We start from the raw sequence: 21,222 nt of genomic DNA, 5'->3' as shown, positions 1-21,222 counted from the left end.
CATGTGCAGCATAGAAGGTACTTCTGTTCAGTCTTTCTTTGTCATCGCTGGCGTAGCCTGACTAGGATTAGCAAAAAAGCGTGCCAAAGAGAGAAACAAAACAGACTTTATTAGGAGGAAATTGTGTGGTAAGTGAAAGTTCTTATTGTATAATATTTCGGGAGTCATACCGTTGACGTTCCTGGACGACAGCACAGTGTGTATCGCATTGAAACAAAGACTTCTTTTGTACAAGTTCATTTGTTTATAAACATTGATTTTGTTACTTGAAAATAATAACAATACTAAAAGACAATGTTTATAAACATGTATCGGCCATACATTACAAAATTAACGCTAATACAAATAACAAAAAATTATAACAAATAACTTAAGCCTTATTTTAAGGTGACTACAGCAAACACATAATGTTTTTATGTCCAAAATATCCTTAAGGTCATTCCACTGAAATAGAACCTGCACTGAGATTTTTGTCAAACTTTGCCTATTGATTGTTTATATTATAGGAACTTAAATTTTCAAATAAAAATGGGGGATCCCCATGTTCGTTTAGGAGCAACAGCAGCTTGTTAGTACCCAATAAATCCTTATAATAGCACCGTGATTATAGTCACGATTGCTTGCTAAATTCACGTTTCCGACGATTGTTTCTTGTTCTGCACTGAGAACTAGTCCATATTTATTTTACGTAGAGAAATTTATTACTCAATTCAAAACAACAGAAAAAAATGATAGGTCACCATACTCGTTTTCAAGGAAATGACAATTTTCCTCTATGGCGAGGTCCAGCTGTAAAGGAAAAGCTGCCATTTTTTAATGCGCACGCACTAATCATGTGTGAAATTATGCACAGTAGGGATGCACAGTGCAATACTGGGGAATGACGTTAATTGAAGCTTAATAAACTCTATTATAAAATCTGAACTTTTTCCCAATTCCTTTTTGAAGAGCATTACTTTCAAAAATATTATGACCTTATTCAGCAAACATTCATGCCACAATATTGACCCCTTCAATTTCCCATGCCTGAGCCCTCCCTCACCCCTTGCCTCCCTCCACAAAAAAAATGCCCAAAGTATTTGGAACAGCAGTTTTTATCTTCCATTGCTTTATCTCAAGAGGCTAATATTTCTCCAAGTTGTCAGCTGGGCAAGTATGCCAGGTGACATACTTGCCCTGGCAAAATTTTACTTGCCCATTCAATAGGGAAGAATGGTAACAGAACAGCATGTAAATGGAAAGTTTACTTTTTTATTATTTTCACGTGACCAGTCTTCCAGTGCATCATGTCTAGTTGTGGCTGTCAGTGGACACCGAAAATCCAGGTACAAATGAAAAGCAAGGTCTCTGACTGCCATGAAGGCTGAAAGGAACACTTTCGCTCTTCCTGCTAATATTTGGCTTGTTTTTCCATTACTATAGAGCTTGTCCTGATCAAAACAATTGATGTGATTGCACCATGTTTTCTTTCTCTGTTTTCCTAAAGCTCCAAATGGATGACAAATGGTCAGAATGTAGGGAACTCACAAGAAAACTTAAGAAATGGTAGAGTCAAACTAAACTCGTCCACACTGGACAAGTTTTCATATTGATTTTAGCTGTCCCTACAATTTTATAGTCGTCATGGACAACCACATGACTACGAATATGGATCCCTGGTTACATACATGTACATCTGTTGAGTAAAAGGAAAGTAATTATCTGGTGATGTTCAATTTCAATCAACTAGTACCATGTAAAGTACAATGCTCCCACATGTATGGGACTGTCAGTAGAATTCGGATTTAACTTGACAAATAGAATACAGAGGCGAAGGGTAGCACAACACACCATTTGTTTACCCTCATTTTACAAAAAAGTGTAGGAACAAAATGTATAATATAGAAATACAAGACCATATGTAGCTGGTAACCTACCAGGTTGGTTGGTATGGAAATATGAAGGTAAAAAAGTCAATGTATGTAAATGAAGGTAACACACAAGAACATAGATACAGAGAAAAACTAAATAATTATTAAATATAAGTTAAAAAGGTGAGGCTCATTTATCAAAGCTAATTTTTTGAAGATTTTTTATTTGTAATTGTAAAGACAGTGGATATTCCAGGCTTTCTTATCACAAATCTTACAAGACCCTTACGCCCACTTTCAGTGTTACGTGCATAGGCGGTATCTTTCGACATGCCATCTTTTGACATGCTGTGTAACCTGGCCTATGTCAAAAATCTAAACACAGTGAACTTCTTTACAGTCAAACTCAACTTTTCGTCATGAAAGATGGATTTATTTGACATCAAACTAAGGTTAGGAGTATCAAGAAGTCATTTTGTGAGAGATAAATATTTGAATGTTGTTTTGAATGTTAAACATCTTTTGATTGTAAAAAATGGTAACGGCCCAATTCTACTGTAAGTCACTATGGAGAGCCAATCAACTACACTAAAAACGTTTGATTTATCAGTCATTTGTCTTTTTAGGTCAGTAATTATCATTTATTTGTCATTACTTCCGCTAACAATGCTTTCATTAGAAGCTGGCTACCGCCAGATCTCCGGCGGCTGTGAGTTATCGAGTCACCGGCTGCTTGGCTGTGTTTGTTGACAAAAACTTCAAAAATGTAACTGTTATAATATTTACTGCCGACCTATTTCTCAGTTCAAATAAACTGAAAATAAAAATATTTCTTACATTGGCCTTGACTGTTCGTGTATATAAAAGCGTACACATCCATCGAATACGATTGCTAATTGCAAAACATTCAGCCATTTTCAGCAGTATCATAATAAAACTTAACCTTGCTTTTAAACTATTACCATGTGGTCGATCAAGAAAAGATGGCAGCAAAGTGCACACCCATACACGGTCTGGACAGACTGATTCATTTACATTCTTTTGAAAGCGAAACAGGTATTTGAATAAATTTATTTGACTTTTGGAATTTTTCTTTCATAAACCTGTCGTGTTCTTTTCTTACGGATGAATAAAAATTGTACAAAACGAAACGCTTCATTCCAATGATGAAATCTCGCCAGTCAACCCAATTGATTCTAAAACTATACGGTCTGAAGTCACAGATAAGGCCTAGCCATCTTCGCAATTGTTGGAAAGTCGTGAGCCACGCAAAGGGCTATCAATCGAAGAAATGAAAGACTTGATTTGTTCATCATTTGGAAATTCATTCGACAAGCCTGTTCACAGTTTTTACACTTGCAGAACTTTGTGAAGGAAGCCGATGTACTTCGATAACCCAAACAGAGATAAATCATTTACAGGCAGCAAGCGAAAAAGATCGGTTCCAGCATATATTCATCATTGACTTTACTAACTTTGATGCCCAGAAAGCTGGAAATCTTATTTCCGAGAGTTTAAATTTCAAAATTTTCTGGGGAAACATGCCTCCAGACCCCCCTAGCAAAGGTTATATATCCTGAGCTGCCTACTTTTATACTGGCAGACATCTACTTCAAATGTTATTGAAAGCACTGGCTAATGACCGGAAAAATTTTCAGTTTCAGAGTTAAACAATCTTTCAGCTGTTTAAATAGCATGTCAAAAGATGGTCGAAAGATGTTGCCTATGCACGTAACACTGAAAGCGGGTCTAGGTTCTCCATAGAACTTTGTAATACAGAGGGTCATGTATGTCACATAGATATTCCAAGAATATCCAAGATGTTCCAAGAATCTAGACTTCCTTTGATCAAACTTATATTTCACTTTAATAAACAAACCCTTCAGTACCAGTGAAAGTCAGGCCATCAAAGAATACAGCTTCTTACAAAATGAAGACAATTCTCTTCAAAGTGTACCAGTATATGATTGCAAGATTGAGTTAATAAACCCATGAATACATCTCTGTGACAGTATTATTAATAATGAATGAATCTGAATATTGGAATATTGGCACATTGAATAATATTATACAGAAAAATAATGATAGTAGCTATCATATGTTGCATTAAACATCTTTATATATGGTACAACATAATCTTATTTAGCTTATTGAAAATAGAAGTATTTACATATGTATGTTTAAATTAAAAATAGATAACAGTAATTTATTGTTCACACTGTCTCATAATTTCCTGGTAACTATGAATGAAAACTTATTGTATTTATTTCATACTTGAAAGTACTTGAATGCAAGTTATATATAAGTTATAAACAACTTAGCTGAGTTATGTGTACGACAATACAGTGGAACCTTGATTTAACGAAGTCACTGGGAACTGGCCAAATTTGTTTGTTAAATCGAGGGTTCGTTATATTGAAAACCTCAATATAACGAATTTGAGGGGAAACGACCAAAATGTTCGTTATATCGAGGTCATAATAGTAAATGATTGATTTGTAACACAGATGACTTCTGTCACGCAATTCAATGCAATTTTCGTCACCCAGAAGTGCCACGTTTTGAGATGCAATTCATTAAGCATGGTGCCTTTTCAATATCAATTATTTTCACTTTTGAGGAGACGTGCAGCTTTTGTGTACAAAAGAACGACACTTTCAGAGTAGTGATTTAAAAATGTTGCAACATAGAGGTTATACAGAAAATTGTCGACGTAAACAAGGAAACAGGCTTTAGTGTTGATGTTGCACTACCCAACATTTCCGGATTTCAAAGAAGATAGAGCAGAAGTTAATTGATGTCAAAATACTATAGTGCCAATGTCTATGACACATAATAAGCCATTGACTGAAAGGTTGCTGTCTCTTTACCATAAGGATTACAAGGATTTGTTGACTGTTGATCTGTTCAGCGTTTATCTTCTGTCGCATGTTGACATTGTAATTCGTTATATCGAGGTAGATTTTACATTTGGACTTCCAGATTATGTTCGTTAAATCGAGGTTCCACTGTATTATTTTATATTACATGGCTTGTGTTTGTATTGATATAACACACACTCTGATTGGCTAATTCTAGGGCATTCTCCCATAATGCTCATGGGCCGATTATGGGCCTGCTAAAACAAAGCAAAAAGTCTATAATAAACAACTTATTAACCTCACACGTTCGGTCTTTATGAGAAAATCTCAAACCTTGGCTTTGTTGTATTGACCTTGTTATCACTTGGTCAATACAGCGAGGTCTCAGTCTGAGATTTTCTCATTAAGACCTCACAGTTGGTTAATAAGTAGTTAATATAATTGACAAACTTGAGCCACTCCATATATGTTTCCAATGAACTGAAAATCACCATTGACTACTATTAATTTGACAAATATCTTAGGTTTACATATATAAATTTCAGTAACTTGAGCGGCATTAGTAAGTGCCAAAAGGAAGATCGTTGGTACCCTTTATTTGGGAACTGCAATCTTAGGTTGTGTCCAAAAGTGATTCATGTTCTACAAGTTAATTATTTCATAAATTAAAAATTTTAATTTCATTTTAAGGTTTTTAAAAATGTATCTCCTCTAGTGTTGTCTGTTTGCAGTGTAAAAATGTCTCAAATATAAATAATATGAAAGCCTAAAAATAAATTAAAAATAAAATATGGGATAGACCCTTTGCATTAACGACGCCTATATTTGAATAACAATACTTGTACCTCCTAGGCATCACATTCATGTGAAAAATATTTTGTCTGGAAACATAAACACAAGGCTTAGTATGTACAAAGTATTGTTATTCAAATGTAGGTGCCATTTATGCAAAGGGTCAATGGTTCAATGTTGTGTCTTTTAAAAAGGCTTATAGTAGTTTGAGAATCTCTCAGGATAGTGTGAACAGTAGAATTATGATTAAATGTAACTTAGTTTGTCACAAGGGAATCCAGCTTGATGTTAGATGATTAAGTTGCAAACCTGTAAATGGTCACTCTTCCACAAGTGTGGTTTTATACAAAACCTAATGGGTTGTGGTACAATTAACATGTCAATGTCTATTGAAATGCTTCGAACATGCTTTTTGTGTTCACATATGATAGTAACACATCCATTTGATTTCATAAATTAGAAGTCATTTCAGCTGTAATGTACATGATTTTTTATCCACCTTGAAAATCTACTATTTATATGAGTAAACACACTGTATTTTCCAGGTGTCCCACATTGAGGATTTCCCCAACTAATAATCCCTCCAAGAAACCACTTCTTCCTTTTGCCCTTTGAATCATGGAATAGAAACCCTCCCCCACTATCCCGCTTACAGGAGTCCTTAATATTACTAGCATATCCTGCACAGAGCATGTTTGATGTTACAGGCCAAGTCTCTTTCTTGTAAGCTTTTTGGCAGTTTGAGTGTCCCACAACTGGCATATAAACTTGTTGTAATTCTGTTTTTGGCTTTTCTCCCTCAGTGAGTCCCCACCCTAACATAACTCCCATAGCACCAGTAGTTACTTTACGTCTCTGCTGTTTGCTTGGCAAACACACTGGGCGTACATGGTCAGTTATGTTGGCCTTCCATTTAAGTTTTATCAATGCTAAGTCTGAGTCAAAAGTGTTCCAGTTAAAGTTTGGGTGAGGCACTATCTCAATACTGTCAATACTTTGAACATAAGGTTCTCTTAGTCCAGATTTAACGTCATGAACTCCAAGATTGACTCTAATATGAGAGAAAAGCTTCCTTGTGTGTCTGTTGTAAACACAATGAGCAGCTGTCACCACCCAACTTTCTGCAATAAGGGACCCACCACAGTGAAAAAGGTCATTAACTGTCAATGCCACTTGCCATGGCCACAGACCAGGAAGAGATGTACCACCACCAAATATTCTTAACCGCTGATATTGTACGTTGTCAAAACTTGAACTAGACTCTCCGCATATAGGGAGGCAGTAAGGCACTTCATCAGACCATGTGCCATCACTTTCACAGTGCCGCAGTCTTGGTCCATGAACATAATAATGTCTTCTGCAATAATGGGTAACATAGTAAGAACCGTACTGTTCAATTTTCTTGTAATAGCCATTTTGTGGTTTTTCAGGATCAGGACATGGATCTGGTGGTCTTAGAGTAATTCGAGGGGGATAAGTTATTGGGTGGATTGTAGGACAAGGTTCTGTGTTGCAACTGACAGCTTGTGAATTTTCTCCTTGACAATCCATATCAATTATCGAGCCTTTGCATTTTCTTACTCTTCTCTGTATGCCACCGCCACATGTCTGGCTGCAAGTTTGCCATGTTGACCAACTACTCCATTCTGCACAAGGCTGCACCTCACAGATGTTACTCTCCACTTGAATTGGTCCCTTAATGCCTGTACAGTTTCCGAGATGAAATGGGCTCAGTCGTCTTCTGCAGTACCGTGAACGGGTCTGGTATCCTCTAGCACAAGTTGCAGAACAATGAGACCAGCTTGTCCATGGAGTCCAGAAGGAATCATTTTGATGGCTTTCATCTCTGCACTTGGCAATAACACAACTTTTAAACATGACATTTTTGCCAGAGCAGCTGTCACCACCAGCTTGAGGTTTGGGGTTGGTGCAAAGCCTAAATTTTGCCTGGACTCCATTACCACATGATGAAGAACATGCAGTCCAATTAGACCATTCACTCCATCCACCACTCACTGTACAGTTTTGATAACAAGTTTTTACCTGCATCAGTGGACCCAGGCAAAATTCTGTACTTAAGTCTCCATTTCTACTGCAGTTCTTGAACCTTTCCTGCTTTCCAAGTCCACAGCTGACAGAACATTGAGACCAGCTTGACCATTCAGTCCATTTGCCTTGATTAGAACAAGGTCCTTGGAAGCAGACCCGCATGTCAGTCTCATTTCCAGCACAGGAAAGAATGTCACTTGCCTGTGCAACAGATTTAAGATTTGAATTGAGGCACAATCTTGTCCTTTTCTGCTGTCCAACATCACATGTTTTACTGCAGTCTGTCCAGTTTGACCACTTTGTCCATTCTCCATGTATAAAACAAGGTTGCTGGCTACAATGTTTACTCTGGTTAGAATTTCCAGAGCATTGTTTTCCTCCATGTTGTGAAGGTGGATTGTTACAATTCCGGTATCGAGATTGTATTCCTTCAGAACAAGTCTTGCTGCAATCTGTCCAGTTAGACCACTCTCCCCACCCCCCATCGATAGGGCACGGTATTAACTGGCACATCTCAGTTTCAGTGGCCCTTCCAGTGCAGGGTGGACCCCCATTGCTTGGGGAAGGATTATCGCAAGTTCGTCTTCGAGACCTTCTACCACTAGAGCAACTTTTGCTACATTTTGACCATTGTGACCAGGTGGCCCATTTGCCAGGAATGGGACAAGGTGCTTTGATGCATGATTTAATTTCAGTCACTTCTCCTGGGCAATTTCTGCCACCAAACTGTGGAACAGGGTTGCTGCAAGTTCTGTTGCGAGATCTTGTCCCATTTGCACATGTCTTGCTACAGTCACTCCATTGAGACCAGGCTGTCCAGTTTCCATGAATAGGGCATGGACCAAGGTCACAGTGTCTAAGATCAGAAAAATTTCCTGGACAGTTTTGACCTCCATGTTGAGGTAATGGGTTATTGCAAATTCGGAGCCTTAGTTGAGATCCTCTAGAACATGTCACAGAGCACATGGACCAAATTGACCAAGATGCCCATCCTCCGTGGATAGGACACGACCCTGACTGACAATGTTCCCGCTGGATTGAATCTCCATCACACAAATCCCCACCATACCGAGGAACAGGTTTACTACAGTTTCTATATCTTGTTGTTGTACCAGCTGAACATGATGCACTACAGCTTGACCAGGAAGACCAGGTAGACCAACCACCGTGAACTGGACAGGAACCTAAATAACATATTTCTGTTGTAATGCCTCTTCCAAAGCAAGGTTTTCCACCATATCTAGGTGGTGGATTGTCACAAATTCTTGTCCTTAATCTTGTCCCCCAAGAACATGTTACACTGCAAGATGACCATTTGGACCATGAACTCCATACGCCATCAATACTGCATGGTTCTCTGGTACAAATACGTCTTTCTTGGGGAGACCCTATACAACTATCACTGCTCAACCCAGTGAGAGAATGTTGGCATGACCGAGTCCTCACTTCAATTCCTGAAGAGCAAGTCTTGCTGCATTCACTCCATTCTGACCAAGCCGTCCAGCTCGCTCCACAGTCTGGGCCATTGCAGCTCTTTGTCTTGATGTGGTTTCCCTCGCATTTCTCCCCACCTCTCCCTGGTGGGGGATTTGTACAGCGCCTTGTCGAGACTTGCGTGCCGCGTCCACAGGTCCTGCTGCAAGCATTCCACGGGCTCCACTCGGTCCACTGACCGTCCACGCAGGTAAACTGCTCATCGGCTACGTAAAGAATGGGTTTCCCTTTCAGATGATCTGGTTGGAAACATGTTGTACGAGAAGCGATGGAATGAATATATTTTGTCTTGGACTTAAGCCAGCCTTTTAACCACCGCAATTTGCAGTCACAGTAAAAGGGATTACGTCTAAGATGAGCGACTATTCCTGTTTTTAATCCAGCGAAAGCCCGTTCTGGAATTGATGATATATTATTGCTTTCTAGTCGGAGGATCGTTAGAGCACCAAGTTCTCTAAGCGAGTTCTCCGATATGGTCATGATCCTGTTGTCTGTGAGTGTTAGTCTTCTGAGCGAGGTCAAATTAGCAAATGTTCCTTCGTGAATAGCTGTCAATTGGTTGTTTGCGAGTGATAGACCTTGCAATGAAAACGTTCCTCGAAAAGCATTTCCGGAAAATGTCTTGAGTTTGTTGTGGTGGAGATGTAATCGCTTCAAGGACGGCAGATCTTGAAACAATTCCTCTGGGATTCGCTCAATTGCGTTATTATCAAGATAAAGCTCGTGGAGGGCATTTAACCCCTGAAATAGGCGCCCTGGTAGCGATGACAGCTTGTTGAAACCCGCGTTGAAAGATTTGAGGCTCGTCAGGTCACGAAACACTGTCGCTGGCAAATCACGCAATTTGTTGGATCTAAGATTCAAGGTCATCAAACACGTTAAATTCCTCAAGGCACTCTCCGGTATCTCCGTAAGCAAATTCATTCGAAGTGACAGAATTTCCGCTTTAATGGGAATGAAGGACGGAAATATCATCAAATGTTTGAGTCCTCCTGCGAAGCCACAGTACATGTACACTTTGTTCATCGTGGTGCACTGGCATTCTGTTGGGCATGTGTTCATTTCTTGGCCTTCACCTTGAGACATAACGACCCATGACGTGCTCGACAGAAACAGCAAACTCCAAACAACGCTGGAAAACATTGTATCTTGTGCGGCGATTACATTCAGTTGTTTTATTATCCGCTGATTGAAACTTGTTGAAGATGAAACTGCTGACCGTGAAAGCTGAAAAACAAAGTTAGGCACGTGTTAATCTTCATTGGTACAAGCACGTGTTGTCTGGCGTTTCCGCGAATACAACTGAATCTAAACAAACTACCCTTGCAAAGTTCAACAGTAACCCCAGGGCAAATTTTGATAATTAGACACTTTGTAGTATTTGGCTCGGAGCCATCGCTCTGGTCGCAAATAAACCATATTTAGCAACCATTAACTTCGTATGAATTTGGAAATTACAAGGTTGTTTACAGATGACTTGCATTAATGAAGTTTAGTGTCAAATCTGTTTACCCAAGGACAAAATGAAATCACGCTCCAGTGGCGATGTATAGCTACATGCAAAGCTTTGTTTACTAATTCTCTGTGGATACGGTATCTGCATCTTTGCTGCGCTTTTGTCCGCAGAGCAAGCAGAATATGTCTGTTCACTGACATTTTCACCGATTATGCAAGCAGTACTGTCAGGCAGAGAACGACGATGGTTAACGCTTGTCATACTGAGTATAAGAAGTTTCGTTGTTTGTCGATAACGATATTGAAATTGCGTACCGATTGGAGCCTCGTGATATTACAACTTACCTTCGAAAAACCAACATTCAAACGAGATGTATGAAGACTGCTTACTTTACGCGTGCATTTGACCTCGAGTGCGGTGAAGATATGTTATGTAGGATTCCTTTAAACGGATTGGAACGTGAGCCCCGTTTAGACGGCGTACGCCATAAATTCCTTGTCCCAAGGGTAAGAAGGATGTCAGTTGCGTCCGACTACGTATGGCTTATAGAAGTTTTTAGCAGTCTAAGCTTCACGGTTGAACGAAAGGCTCTTCAAAGAAGCTATTGTAGTGGCAGTCGACACAAACTGACCTGCAGGACACAATAGCTCAGCTAATTGCTCACTAACAAAAGAGGTTTATTATCTAAGATTTAATCTGGAAAGTAAATTGTCAAAACATGGAAGCACAAAGAACTTCAAAACAAGTTTTGTATACATCCAGTCTAAATAGAAACTCGCACTCTTGTTCTCTGAACTGAGAAGGACCTGGACTTCTTTTTTGAATGTCAAGAAGGTAAATGAACTACATGCCCTTATCCTGCTCCGATGGAGGTATACTTCAAATTAACACTAATACGAATACCCGCTTTAAGTAAGTTCCCGGCCTGTTTTCCTTAACATCACATCCGTGAGCTTCATAATCAATCTTTTTAAATGCTAACGATTATTATTACTGCATGCACCCAGTGCTTGAGGCCTGTCAAGTTGAGCAATCTTACGAGCTTGATTGTGGTCAGACCCGAATAGGAGCTAATTAGTTTTTGGACACTTGACTTTCGTAAGTAAAAATTTACATTGCCATAGTATTGGATGACAATTAAGAAATTAGCGTGCTAGCATGAACTTGCGTTAACCAGAACCACAGAGTTCCATCGAAGAAAAAGGAAAAAAAAACGTCTTTCGTGTTTTGATAACCAGAAGGACGGTTTGGGGACCACCCACTACCCTTGGATCCTTCACGGAAATACCACGTTTACTCTCGATTTATCGCGTGACCAGTGTGTGCAAAGTTTGCACGCAAAATTATGGCTCTAAACTATTAGAAACGTCTTGTTAACCATTACAACAACAATAGTTCATTCAGTCAATGTGTCCAGTATTTCTATAATGTCACGCATGTAATGGCGCCGATGCCTTTCTCGCCGAACACGCCCACTGATGAGGTTTCTATGACAGGCAGCGTTTTGTGAGTTACGTGTTCCGATTTGGCATTGGTTTTTACCCTGAAACGGCCAATTTCTTCCGTGTTTTATTTTTTTATCTATCCTATTACCGCAAGAAGTCGAAGAATGAATTACCTAATAGGATCTCTTCTGCTTGATACTGGTCGATGGAACTATACCCGACACGCGATTACACCTCAGTTTGAAGATTCTCTTCCAGAGCACTTTTCTTTAGCTTGTACCGTACTTGCAAGTCACTAGTTTAATTATACGGACTTGACAGCATTGTAACTCTCCTCTTGGTCTTGAACCTATCTGGAACAAATGATTCTTCTCGTCCTCGACTTGTGGTTTTGCAACATTGCTTTGCCCACCACGATGTGATAAGCTCTTCTTTTGTCTCTTTAACCCTTTTAACCCACCTAGACATTTAATCTTATCACCGGGAAGTTACGGAGACACTGTGGCTTGGAGTCGTGTTTCCGCACTCCAAAATAAAACGCAATTTCCGTACCGCGACAGAATGACTGAGTTTTTGAAGACCACTTGTGGGACTTTATGTGTACCATTTAGGAGTCTGTTGATAAGGGTTTGCAGCTTAAGAAACATTTAACGGAGTTATACTCGAATTACGTTTCTTATGAAGTAGACAAAACATTTGGTTTATCGGTGTCATAATCACGCGCTGGGCGAACCACAGCATAAGCCGATGGCAAGTGATCTAGAAACTGTGCGTGTTTTTCCAGGATCCTAAGAAGCTCATTCTGCCGGCAAATTATTTATTAAAATATATTTAGTCTACTGCCTTTATGAGATGTTGTAGTTTAACATCTCAGTACCTGTAGTGTAGAAAATCCTTTTGACCAATCACCGAACTCAAAGAGTTCCTGCCTTTGCGTTTTGGCAAGGCTCCCTTTTCTATTTTTGGCTTTTATATTTTATTTCCTGCAGCTCTGGGTACTTGTTTTTGGTAGTTTTTTTGCTTGTCTGATTTTTCGCACTTTAATACAGGAAGATTTTTCAATAAACTATCTACTAGTGTGGGAGGCGCGGTGGCCACGTGGTTAGTGCGTTCGACTCCGGATTGAGCGGCCCGGGTTCGAGTCCTGGCCGAGGACATTGTGTTGTGCTCTTGAGGAAGACACTTTACTCTCACAGTGCCTCTCTTCACTCAGCTGTATAGATGGGTACCGGCGAATTTAATGTTGGAGGGTAACCTTGCGATGGACTAGCTTACCATCCAGGGTGGGGGAGTAGATATACTCCTTGGCTCGTTTACCTACCCGCTAGTGTAAATTGATATTTTCGTGATCTGTTAATTACAGAAGCGGCTCACGTTAGCGTGATTAAAAGCCGGGCAGTACGTAACTTTCATCACCTTTTAAATGTATGTCGGTTCATGCAGCAAACGCTCGGTTTCCTGTGTGAACACAAGTTCGCTAAAGTACAAAAGAAACCGTACAGTAAAATTAGTTCTCGAGTAAACCTTTGCCGCAATTTCTTCTCGGTTGGGGAGTGATATACATGAAGGAAAGAAGGATTATGATCAGAAGTTTTTGATGGAGCTTTGGATCGTAAGAATCTTACACAATTTGAAGCCAAATTATTGTTTATTTTGTCACGTTCCAAATTAACAACGCGTTTCTGCATGCTTTTGTAAAGTCTTCCAGCCAACCAAAATACCATATATTGCAGTTCTCACCCACTTCCTCCCACAGCGGAATGCATATGTTACTGTTATATGAGTACTCCTCTTTTCTGACTCAGTTACACAATAAAGCGGTAGTCACGGGGCGTTAAAAAGACCCCGCCTTGCGCCTTACACGTTTTGCCTCACTTCGGTAGGGATCTGAAATCAATACGCATTAGACGATGTAAATTAGAACCTAGTGAAACAAGCTGCCGACTTGCAATTGGCTTAGCCCAACAGTGAACAAAACAACGTGCAAACGTTTTAAGCCGCTAAGCACTTTTTCAGCGTTGTACACTTTTCTATTGTGTGAAGCTTCACCCTTAGGGTACCTCTGTTACGTAGCGCGCGTGCACTAATTGTGTCAGATTTGTTTGTATTGTAAGTGCCTGGTTATTTACTTGTATCTCTTGATGTTTGCATGAGGTAGCCTCCCAGAGTCCATCTCCTAACGTCTTCTTTCGTGGAAGATGGACAACAGTGGATTAGGGTACCGTCTATCGGAACAAAAAAATCACTCTGCACCCAGAGCGTGAACAGTCCGTGTATTTTCCACTGAAATCTTCCGGCCTTCAAGTTTCCCCGTTACGTCTTGTTTGACTGTTCCATGTTCCAATGTTACCATGTTGGCGTGTTACCATGTGACTATGTTACTTTGTTACCGTGCTATTATGGTCCTACTACGTTACTATGTTATCATGGTACCATTCTACCTTGTTATCGGTTTACCATGTCATCACGTTACCATGTTATACTATGTTACCATATTACCATGTTATTATGTTACTATGATATCATGTTACCACGTTATCATGTTGCCATGTAATTGAGTTACGATGTTACTATGTTATCGTGTTACCATGTCACCATGCTACCATGGCTGCCATGTTATCATATTGCCGTGTTATTATGCTATTTTCCTACTATGTTACCATACTACCATGTTATGGTTTTACCATGTTAGCATGCTGCCATGTCACCATGCTGTCATGTTATCATGTCACCATGTTACCATGCTACCATGCTAACATATTATTATGCTACCTTGTTATTATGTTACCATGGTATTATGTTGCCACGTTACCATGTTATTGTCTTATTGTCTTACCGTATTACCATGTTACCTTGTCACCGTGCTGCCAGCTACCATTCCTGCCATGTTATCATGTCACCTTGTGATCCTGTCACCATGTTGACATGTTATCATGTTACTGTGCCATTATGTTACCTTGTTACCATTTTGCCACACCGTGTTTCCAAGTTACCATTTTATCATGTTAACCTTGTAATTATATTATGTTACCACGTTATCTTGCAACCACGTTTCCATAGCATGTAACCAAATTTTGTGGGATAAGAGCTTCAATCTTATACGCTAAGACCGAATCTTGGTGTAGGTTATAACGATATTCACTTGGAATATTCGTTTTTTCTCAAGTGAGGCTAAAAGTACCTTCTTTTCACACTTCTGAAGACAACGAAAACGTACGAAACCACGTGTCTATATCTCATCGATCTTGTTGTACCCATACTTCCTTTCGGTATTATCACGTAAGATTGATCCAACACAGCTAATAAAAAAATAGCGGTGAAAACTTTAGCTGTCGATAAAATATTGAATTACTTGTCTGCCTAATATAATCCTGTGATCGTGAATATCACTGAAATTAATGAGCGCAGCACGTGACCCAAAACGGATTAGTCGTGTGGGAAATTTGAGGTCTAAGAGTTCCTTATTTGCTTAGTCCTCTTTACGTCACGTGAGGCAAAAGGCCATTTGGATTTCTAATGATAATTAAGTTTAAACCGTCTATCGACCCTGTGCGACTGAAGAGGTGACAGAGATATTTTGTGTTTAGTAATGGAATATATTGAATTGCTTCCAGTTAATTAATTAAGAAATAATTCGGTGGTCGGGTCACATTGAAAGACGCAGTAGACAAGAAGCTACGTCTACATAATAATCATTTGGAAAACATGGTGATGATAGGTAAAAAGGTTTACGTTCATGAGCTAAAGGAAGCAAAAATGCGCGGGAAATTTACTAGCGCTCTGTGTATCAGCAGTATCATAACATACTGAAGGGATCCGCCTTGATCGTCATGAAGATAGCATTGTGGGTGTGTTGAACTACATCTCTGACGATCTGATTACAAACAACCGTGGCCAGAGATAACTTGTTTTCGTCTAGATTTAATTAAATTGTCAAGACTGTGCGTCAGTAGAATATTACTGACGGGATCCCTCTATACTCTGTGACTGGGAGCTAGATGTGCGAAACACTCCAGATAACATTTCTGCACCTGCTAGTATAAACTGAGCTGAGAAATTCTGTTAAATTTTGGTTCATTGATTTAGTGAAGCCAGGAGTGAAGCTAATTCAATTGATAATTGTGCATTGTGAAAATAATTTCAACGGGTTGAGGGATGGCGAAATCTATCCCAAACGACTCACCTCGGGCGCTGAGAGTATCAAATACATAGACATGTCTACATTCTGGGTAGCAGAGGATTGCTGTTTCCGACTAACAGTTTCACTTTCAGGCTCTAAATGACGAGTTTTTCTTCATAAACGGCTCTTTTAGAGTTATGTTTACCAACAAAGATTCTTCTTACATCAATGGGGAGACTTTTTGTATTTTATTCCATCAATGGAGAGATGACCCAATGGGGTCAGAAATTATTTGTGGTCAACACGCCCATGTGTTTTACAATGCCCACTTAATCCTTACGTCGGAAAACTAAAATTTACATAAAGGAAGTCCAAAGTCATCATTTCCAAATTACAAATTGGACAACAAGGATAATTAAACCAGTAAAAAACGTCTGAATGACTTTGTTTACGTCACGGTAGAAGAGATGCCCTGCTCACGAAAGGTTTTATTTAGTTTACGAAATATTGGTTTACGTGCATATTCCCTCCTTCAAACGTACCCATTCACTTCAAATATTTTTCAACTCACGTCGATAGCTTCTGAAAGCACTTTAATTCGCACAGGAAGCGGCGTTTGGGAAAAGTGTTCGAAGGCACATCCGCAGGCGTTTGACAAACCAACTTGTTTTCTTAAATGGTCGGCATTAATAGGGAGAGCATAAAGTTTGTGAAGCCAAAATGCTCCATTGGCAGTTTCATTTTCAAGTGCATTGGAAAGCGACATAACCACAGCAGGTCACATGACTTAAATAAATTTAAAAAAGAAATCTAGAGCAAGAAAATAAAGCTAAATCAAGTGACAGCATTGTAGTTGAAGCCATTTTCGCGTGGTCATTGTTTTTGTACAACCACAAAAATTTCATTGTTATATTCGGAACATTATCAAAAGATTATACCGGCAGAGATTTGTTTAAAAAGTTTGCATAAATGTGGTTTAAGTTTTTTTCAGTACCTGGGTTGACAGCTCACTTTTCCCATTTCCCTGTTTGAAAGCCCCATTTGTAGACAAGTTGCGTATTAAGTAAATTCCTTATTCGTTACTCCCACGTATTAACCGCCAGAGTTGTTATTGTTGATATGTAGTATCTTTAGCCGACAGTAAGTAATGATATTTAAGTCATCATCCACGCTAGTGTTAACGATAAATGTGATATACATGTCTTACCTAACTGATTCGCAAATCCAATCGCCAAACTGCTCCCCGCCGGTTTTGTTCAGTTTAGATAATACCAATCAACTTTGCTTAGTATCAAGCGATGCAATGATAATAATTCCAACTTTCTTTCTATTTAAAGGTTATGATTGCTTGTTAGGTGTGTTCAGCTCACGTGACTATCAAAATGCTGAGACTCTACCTAGCCACATAATACACTTGATTTGCTATTCATCGCACCTTGACCACACCCTTACACGTGTAATCACGCCTTATGTGACGCCCAGCTGCAACCTGTTTTACGCCTTCGTGTGACGTCATCACGGCGTATTGTGTAAATTTTCCAAACACTTCCCCAGGGCCTTGTCTGTCTATTTCACTCGCGCCTCAGTTAATGCGGCTGAGAAGACAAACCCAGGGACTTTTCTTTTAAGAAAATTTGTTCTATTGTGTTGTAAATGCTTTCCGCCACTTGGAAACACCACTGTAGCCGCCTGAGAAACGCACTAAGCGCACTTATAAGGGACAAAGATGCAAGCTAATACAAAACAAACTGCAAACTTTTGTTCACTTTCTACAGGGTTCAAGTTCCAAGTGCTACTGGGACACTGCATTTGCTAATCTCCAGGATTTGTTAAGAGAAATTATCCTATCCTGACAATTGATGTGACTTTCTAATCTTGGACTGATCATCCATTGCTAACGAATTTCCACTGAAGAAGTAAGAGAACCGGTGACAATGCTACACGTTTCTTCCACCGTTAAACGAAAAAGTAATTAATAAAGAAGAGTGTTGTTAATACTGGTAGTATATATTATAGAGCTGATGTTCAGTTATCACTGAGTCATATAGAGAGACTATTCGTTCACTCCAACCTGAGATGAATTACGTTACTAAAAGAGATGGAAAGCTTGAGATCATGGTTCTGAAACTTATAAATATTACCCCAAGGAGAGAAGGAGCAGTAAACCGAAAGCAGTTAGTATCTCTTTCACTTAGTGCCATAACGAGAAAAGCGGTCATTAAAAAAAAGCCAAGATTATACAGATTACAAATGACCCTGATTTCGAGCATCGACGCTATTATTGGTACAACATTAGACACATCAAGATATTGCATAAATATGACTATGACATAGCCCTCCCCTGTCCCCTTTGTTCTTTCACTCATTTTTAATTTTAAGTCAAGCGCCCCTCCCCTTCTCGACGGAAATCGCGAGTATTCGCGCGTGGACTTTGTAAGCTTTGTTAGCTCGTGTAATGACTTTCCTCTCGCAGCGTGACAAACATGGCTTGTATAGCTGTATTTCGTAATGAGATAACAGTTTCCCTGATTCCTTATCTACTTAATTTACCCATTTGAGGGCCTTTCCTTGCAAATTATTTTGCTTCAGTGGTCAAGTGCCCTATTTGTTGTGAGTGGCGGTCAAATGACAAGTGACAAAGAAATTGGATTTTTTTTTTCTTGGGCACCAAGCAGATGTTTCCGATGACGTAGTTTTCGCGAATTATAAACAAAAAAGTAAGCAATGGGATTGAGTACTTATATGTGTTTATCCCATGCACATGGCCAGTGCTGCTGATGGGGACATTATTCATTGTCGACCATCGCAACCTCAGAGTACAACCATTGCCATAAACTAGACAGTTTGTTCTATATTATTTTGTCCTTTTCTTTCGCCGAGTTCGATTTTAAGTCCTTGTTCAACCGCTAAAGCCAAGGAAGGATCTTGTCATGAAACGGGTCTTTTCATGAATCCCGTCCCGAGAATCGGCTGAGCCCGCGATTTTTTTTTTGTCGAGGCAATTCAGTTTGATTCAAAACTGTTCACCCCAGAGTCTACAAAAAAATCGGTTGCGTATTCCTAGAAGGATTTAATGTAAGCAACTCTCGATTCAGGTGATTATTACATGGAGCAAGAATATAAAAAGTTGGATTTGACCTGGACTATACTGATCAACGAAACGTCTGCTAGTAGTTAGCGTCAATCAAGCGTGTTCTTCATAATAATACAGTTACTTGTGACAGTGACAAAGTGAACTCTTCTGGAGTTCTTGATAAACAAGTCATCAAGTCGACCACTTTTCAGTACTTACGATAGTCTGCGACAACGCAAAGAAACATGAACATGCATTTCTGAAATAAGTCAGCTGTAATAGGGGGTGAGGAATGTCATGGAGATATCTGCACTGAATGCGAGGAAAGTTTATATGTTGTTCAACTAATTTCAGTGCAAAGGATGCCCTCTGAATGAATAGACCTTTTTAGCTTGGGTGGTTTGTTTCTCCATTCAGACTATGTGATGATACTCTTGAGAATTCTTGGAGTTCAAATTTTCGAATAGTCGCGTGTATATCATGAATGAATAATTTTTAGACGGATGAAAGAAATTTTCTTCAGAGAATATTTCGTGGTCTGAAGTGGGAAAACAAACAGCCCAGACAAGAAAGGTCCAGGGGAAAGGTCTATTTAGTGTACACGAGGAGATTTAAGTTAATTGATTATGACTATCATGGTACAATAAGGCAGACAGTGAGATTTATGACTTCAATACGCTACGTCCACATGGAAATAGTCATGGGGCCAACTCACAAGAAAGATAAGGCAAATGACGCCATGATAAGCTACTAAGCATATTATTGCAACGAATAAAACCAACCATTCAATGAGTTATCTCACCTTCAATCGATTTTAGCAGAAAATGAAGATATCCCTTTACCCAAATGCACTTTATCCGTATCTTATCCCAACATCAGGCGTATGAAGCGTCTGAGTGAAGCTTAGCTGGCGTCAAAGTTATATACTTGGTACTCAGTAGATACCACACGTGTCACTTGCAATACCTGAGTGTTATAGCACTGAGAGTTGACGACTTAGGAAATGAGGACGTAAAGATGAGTTGTTCACCCGACTCTGCTTATCTCGTTCGCCATCTGATATTCGGGGATATAATTCCCAATTAGATAACAAAACGTCAAAACATAAAGGGGTCATGTCTTTACCCTTATATTTTGGCGAATGAAACGATGGCCGGGGCATGAAACAGTTATCAGTCACTACTCAATCAGAGCACTGTAATTCGGTTGCTTCAATACCAATTGAGAATTATTTACAGAGTAATTATGTGGGGCGTTTGAATACGTGCACCTTGAAGCGGAAGAGCTGCGGTTAAGGAGGGAAAGCTATTTATCAATGACCGCAAAAAACGCTAACTAGCTGCAGATTTGGAATTCTTGTCCGGCTATCGGCTGAGTTGTCGTGAGAAATGCCTCCGAAAACATCATAATTAACTTGTAGGAACTTTAACGAGACTGATTATGTGTACGATAAATCGTGAAGGTGCTTTAACAGACTTCCACGCCTTGTTGTTAGGTTTAACCAATGAACTTCTCTTAATTGTAGGATGTAGCCTGAATCTCGCTCTATGACCCTTGGTGGGAACGGTTGAAACACTCACCGTTTCCAAAATTCACTTATAGAATCAATGCATTTGGTGTCTAATTGAAAACGGTTTTCTGTTCATTGCTCTAAACATTTCTAAACCTCTCTTAGAGAGAATTTGGTGCGACAAAGGTAGCTTCTGGTAATCATGATGTCGGTCTTGATTTTCATCAAGATAAAGACATGTTGTTACTTGTTTCTTTTTTGACGGGGGGGAGGGGGGAAGAAGTTTGAGTATCAACGCTCATCGTTCTCGTCGGCTCTCGTGAACTCTAACAGTGAGTGACTCTCTCTTGACAAAGAGAGAATCACTTGTCAATCTGGTTTGGTAGTAAAAAAAGAGGCAACCCTTGCATATCTCTTCTGAGGTCTTCTGAAGGTCTATTATCGCCTCGAATATACGGATTACAGTCTGATAAGCAACTCGAGCCGGAGTTTCCTTTACTTGAATGACACCTGGGGGACATAATGGCTGTCTTGTAGTGAAAAATGTGATTTTGGGGTGCGATGAAAGGCTA

General features: G+C 39.5%; 1 protein-coding gene and 1 long non-coding RNA gene across 3 annotated transcripts; one reads left to right on the top strand and one right to left on the bottom strand.

The window, feature by feature from the left end:
- The first annotated feature begins 32 nt into the window (after positions 1–32).
- LOC149118342 (uncharacterized) lies at positions 33–18,062 on the top strand. Its single transcript, XR_016208624.1, has 2 exons — positions 33–128; positions 17,843–18,062. It is a non-coding gene; the product is annotated as an uncharacterized LOC149118342 (long non-coding RNA).
- LOC110056992 (SCO-spondin-like) lies at positions 3,694–17,655 on the bottom strand. Of its 2 annotated transcripts, none has more exons than XM_020763559.2 (2): positions 17,275–17,655; positions 3,694–10,273 (listed from the first exon to the last, which is right to left on the bottom strand). In XM_020763559.2, exon 2 carries the CDS (start codon positions 10,187–10,189, stop codon positions 5,972–5,974), a length of 4,218 nt encoding a protein of 1,405 aa, XP_020619218.2. In that variant the 5' UTR covers positions 10,190–10,273; positions 17,275–17,655; the 3' UTR covers positions 3,694–5,971. The 2 variants fall into 2 exon arrangements, with proteins under 2 accessions (XP_020619218.2, XP_089150312.1); XM_089294186.1 differs by lacking the exon at positions 17,275–17,655 and adding an exon at positions 10,847–11,255.
- Positions 18,063–21,222: the final 3,160 nt, after the last annotated feature.

Source organism: Orbicella faveolata, unplaced genomic scaffold (genome assembly GCF_042242905.1).
Source record: "Orbicella faveolata isolate gen_17 unplaced genomic scaffold, um_ofav_v1 contig_1, whole genome shotgun sequence".
Classification (NCBI taxonomy): Eukaryota; Metazoa; Cnidaria; class Anthozoa; order Scleractinia; family Merulinidae; genus Orbicella; species Orbicella faveolata.
The sequence above is the reverse complement of the archived record's forward strand: the minus strand, read 5'-3'. Positions and strand labels throughout refer to the sequence as shown.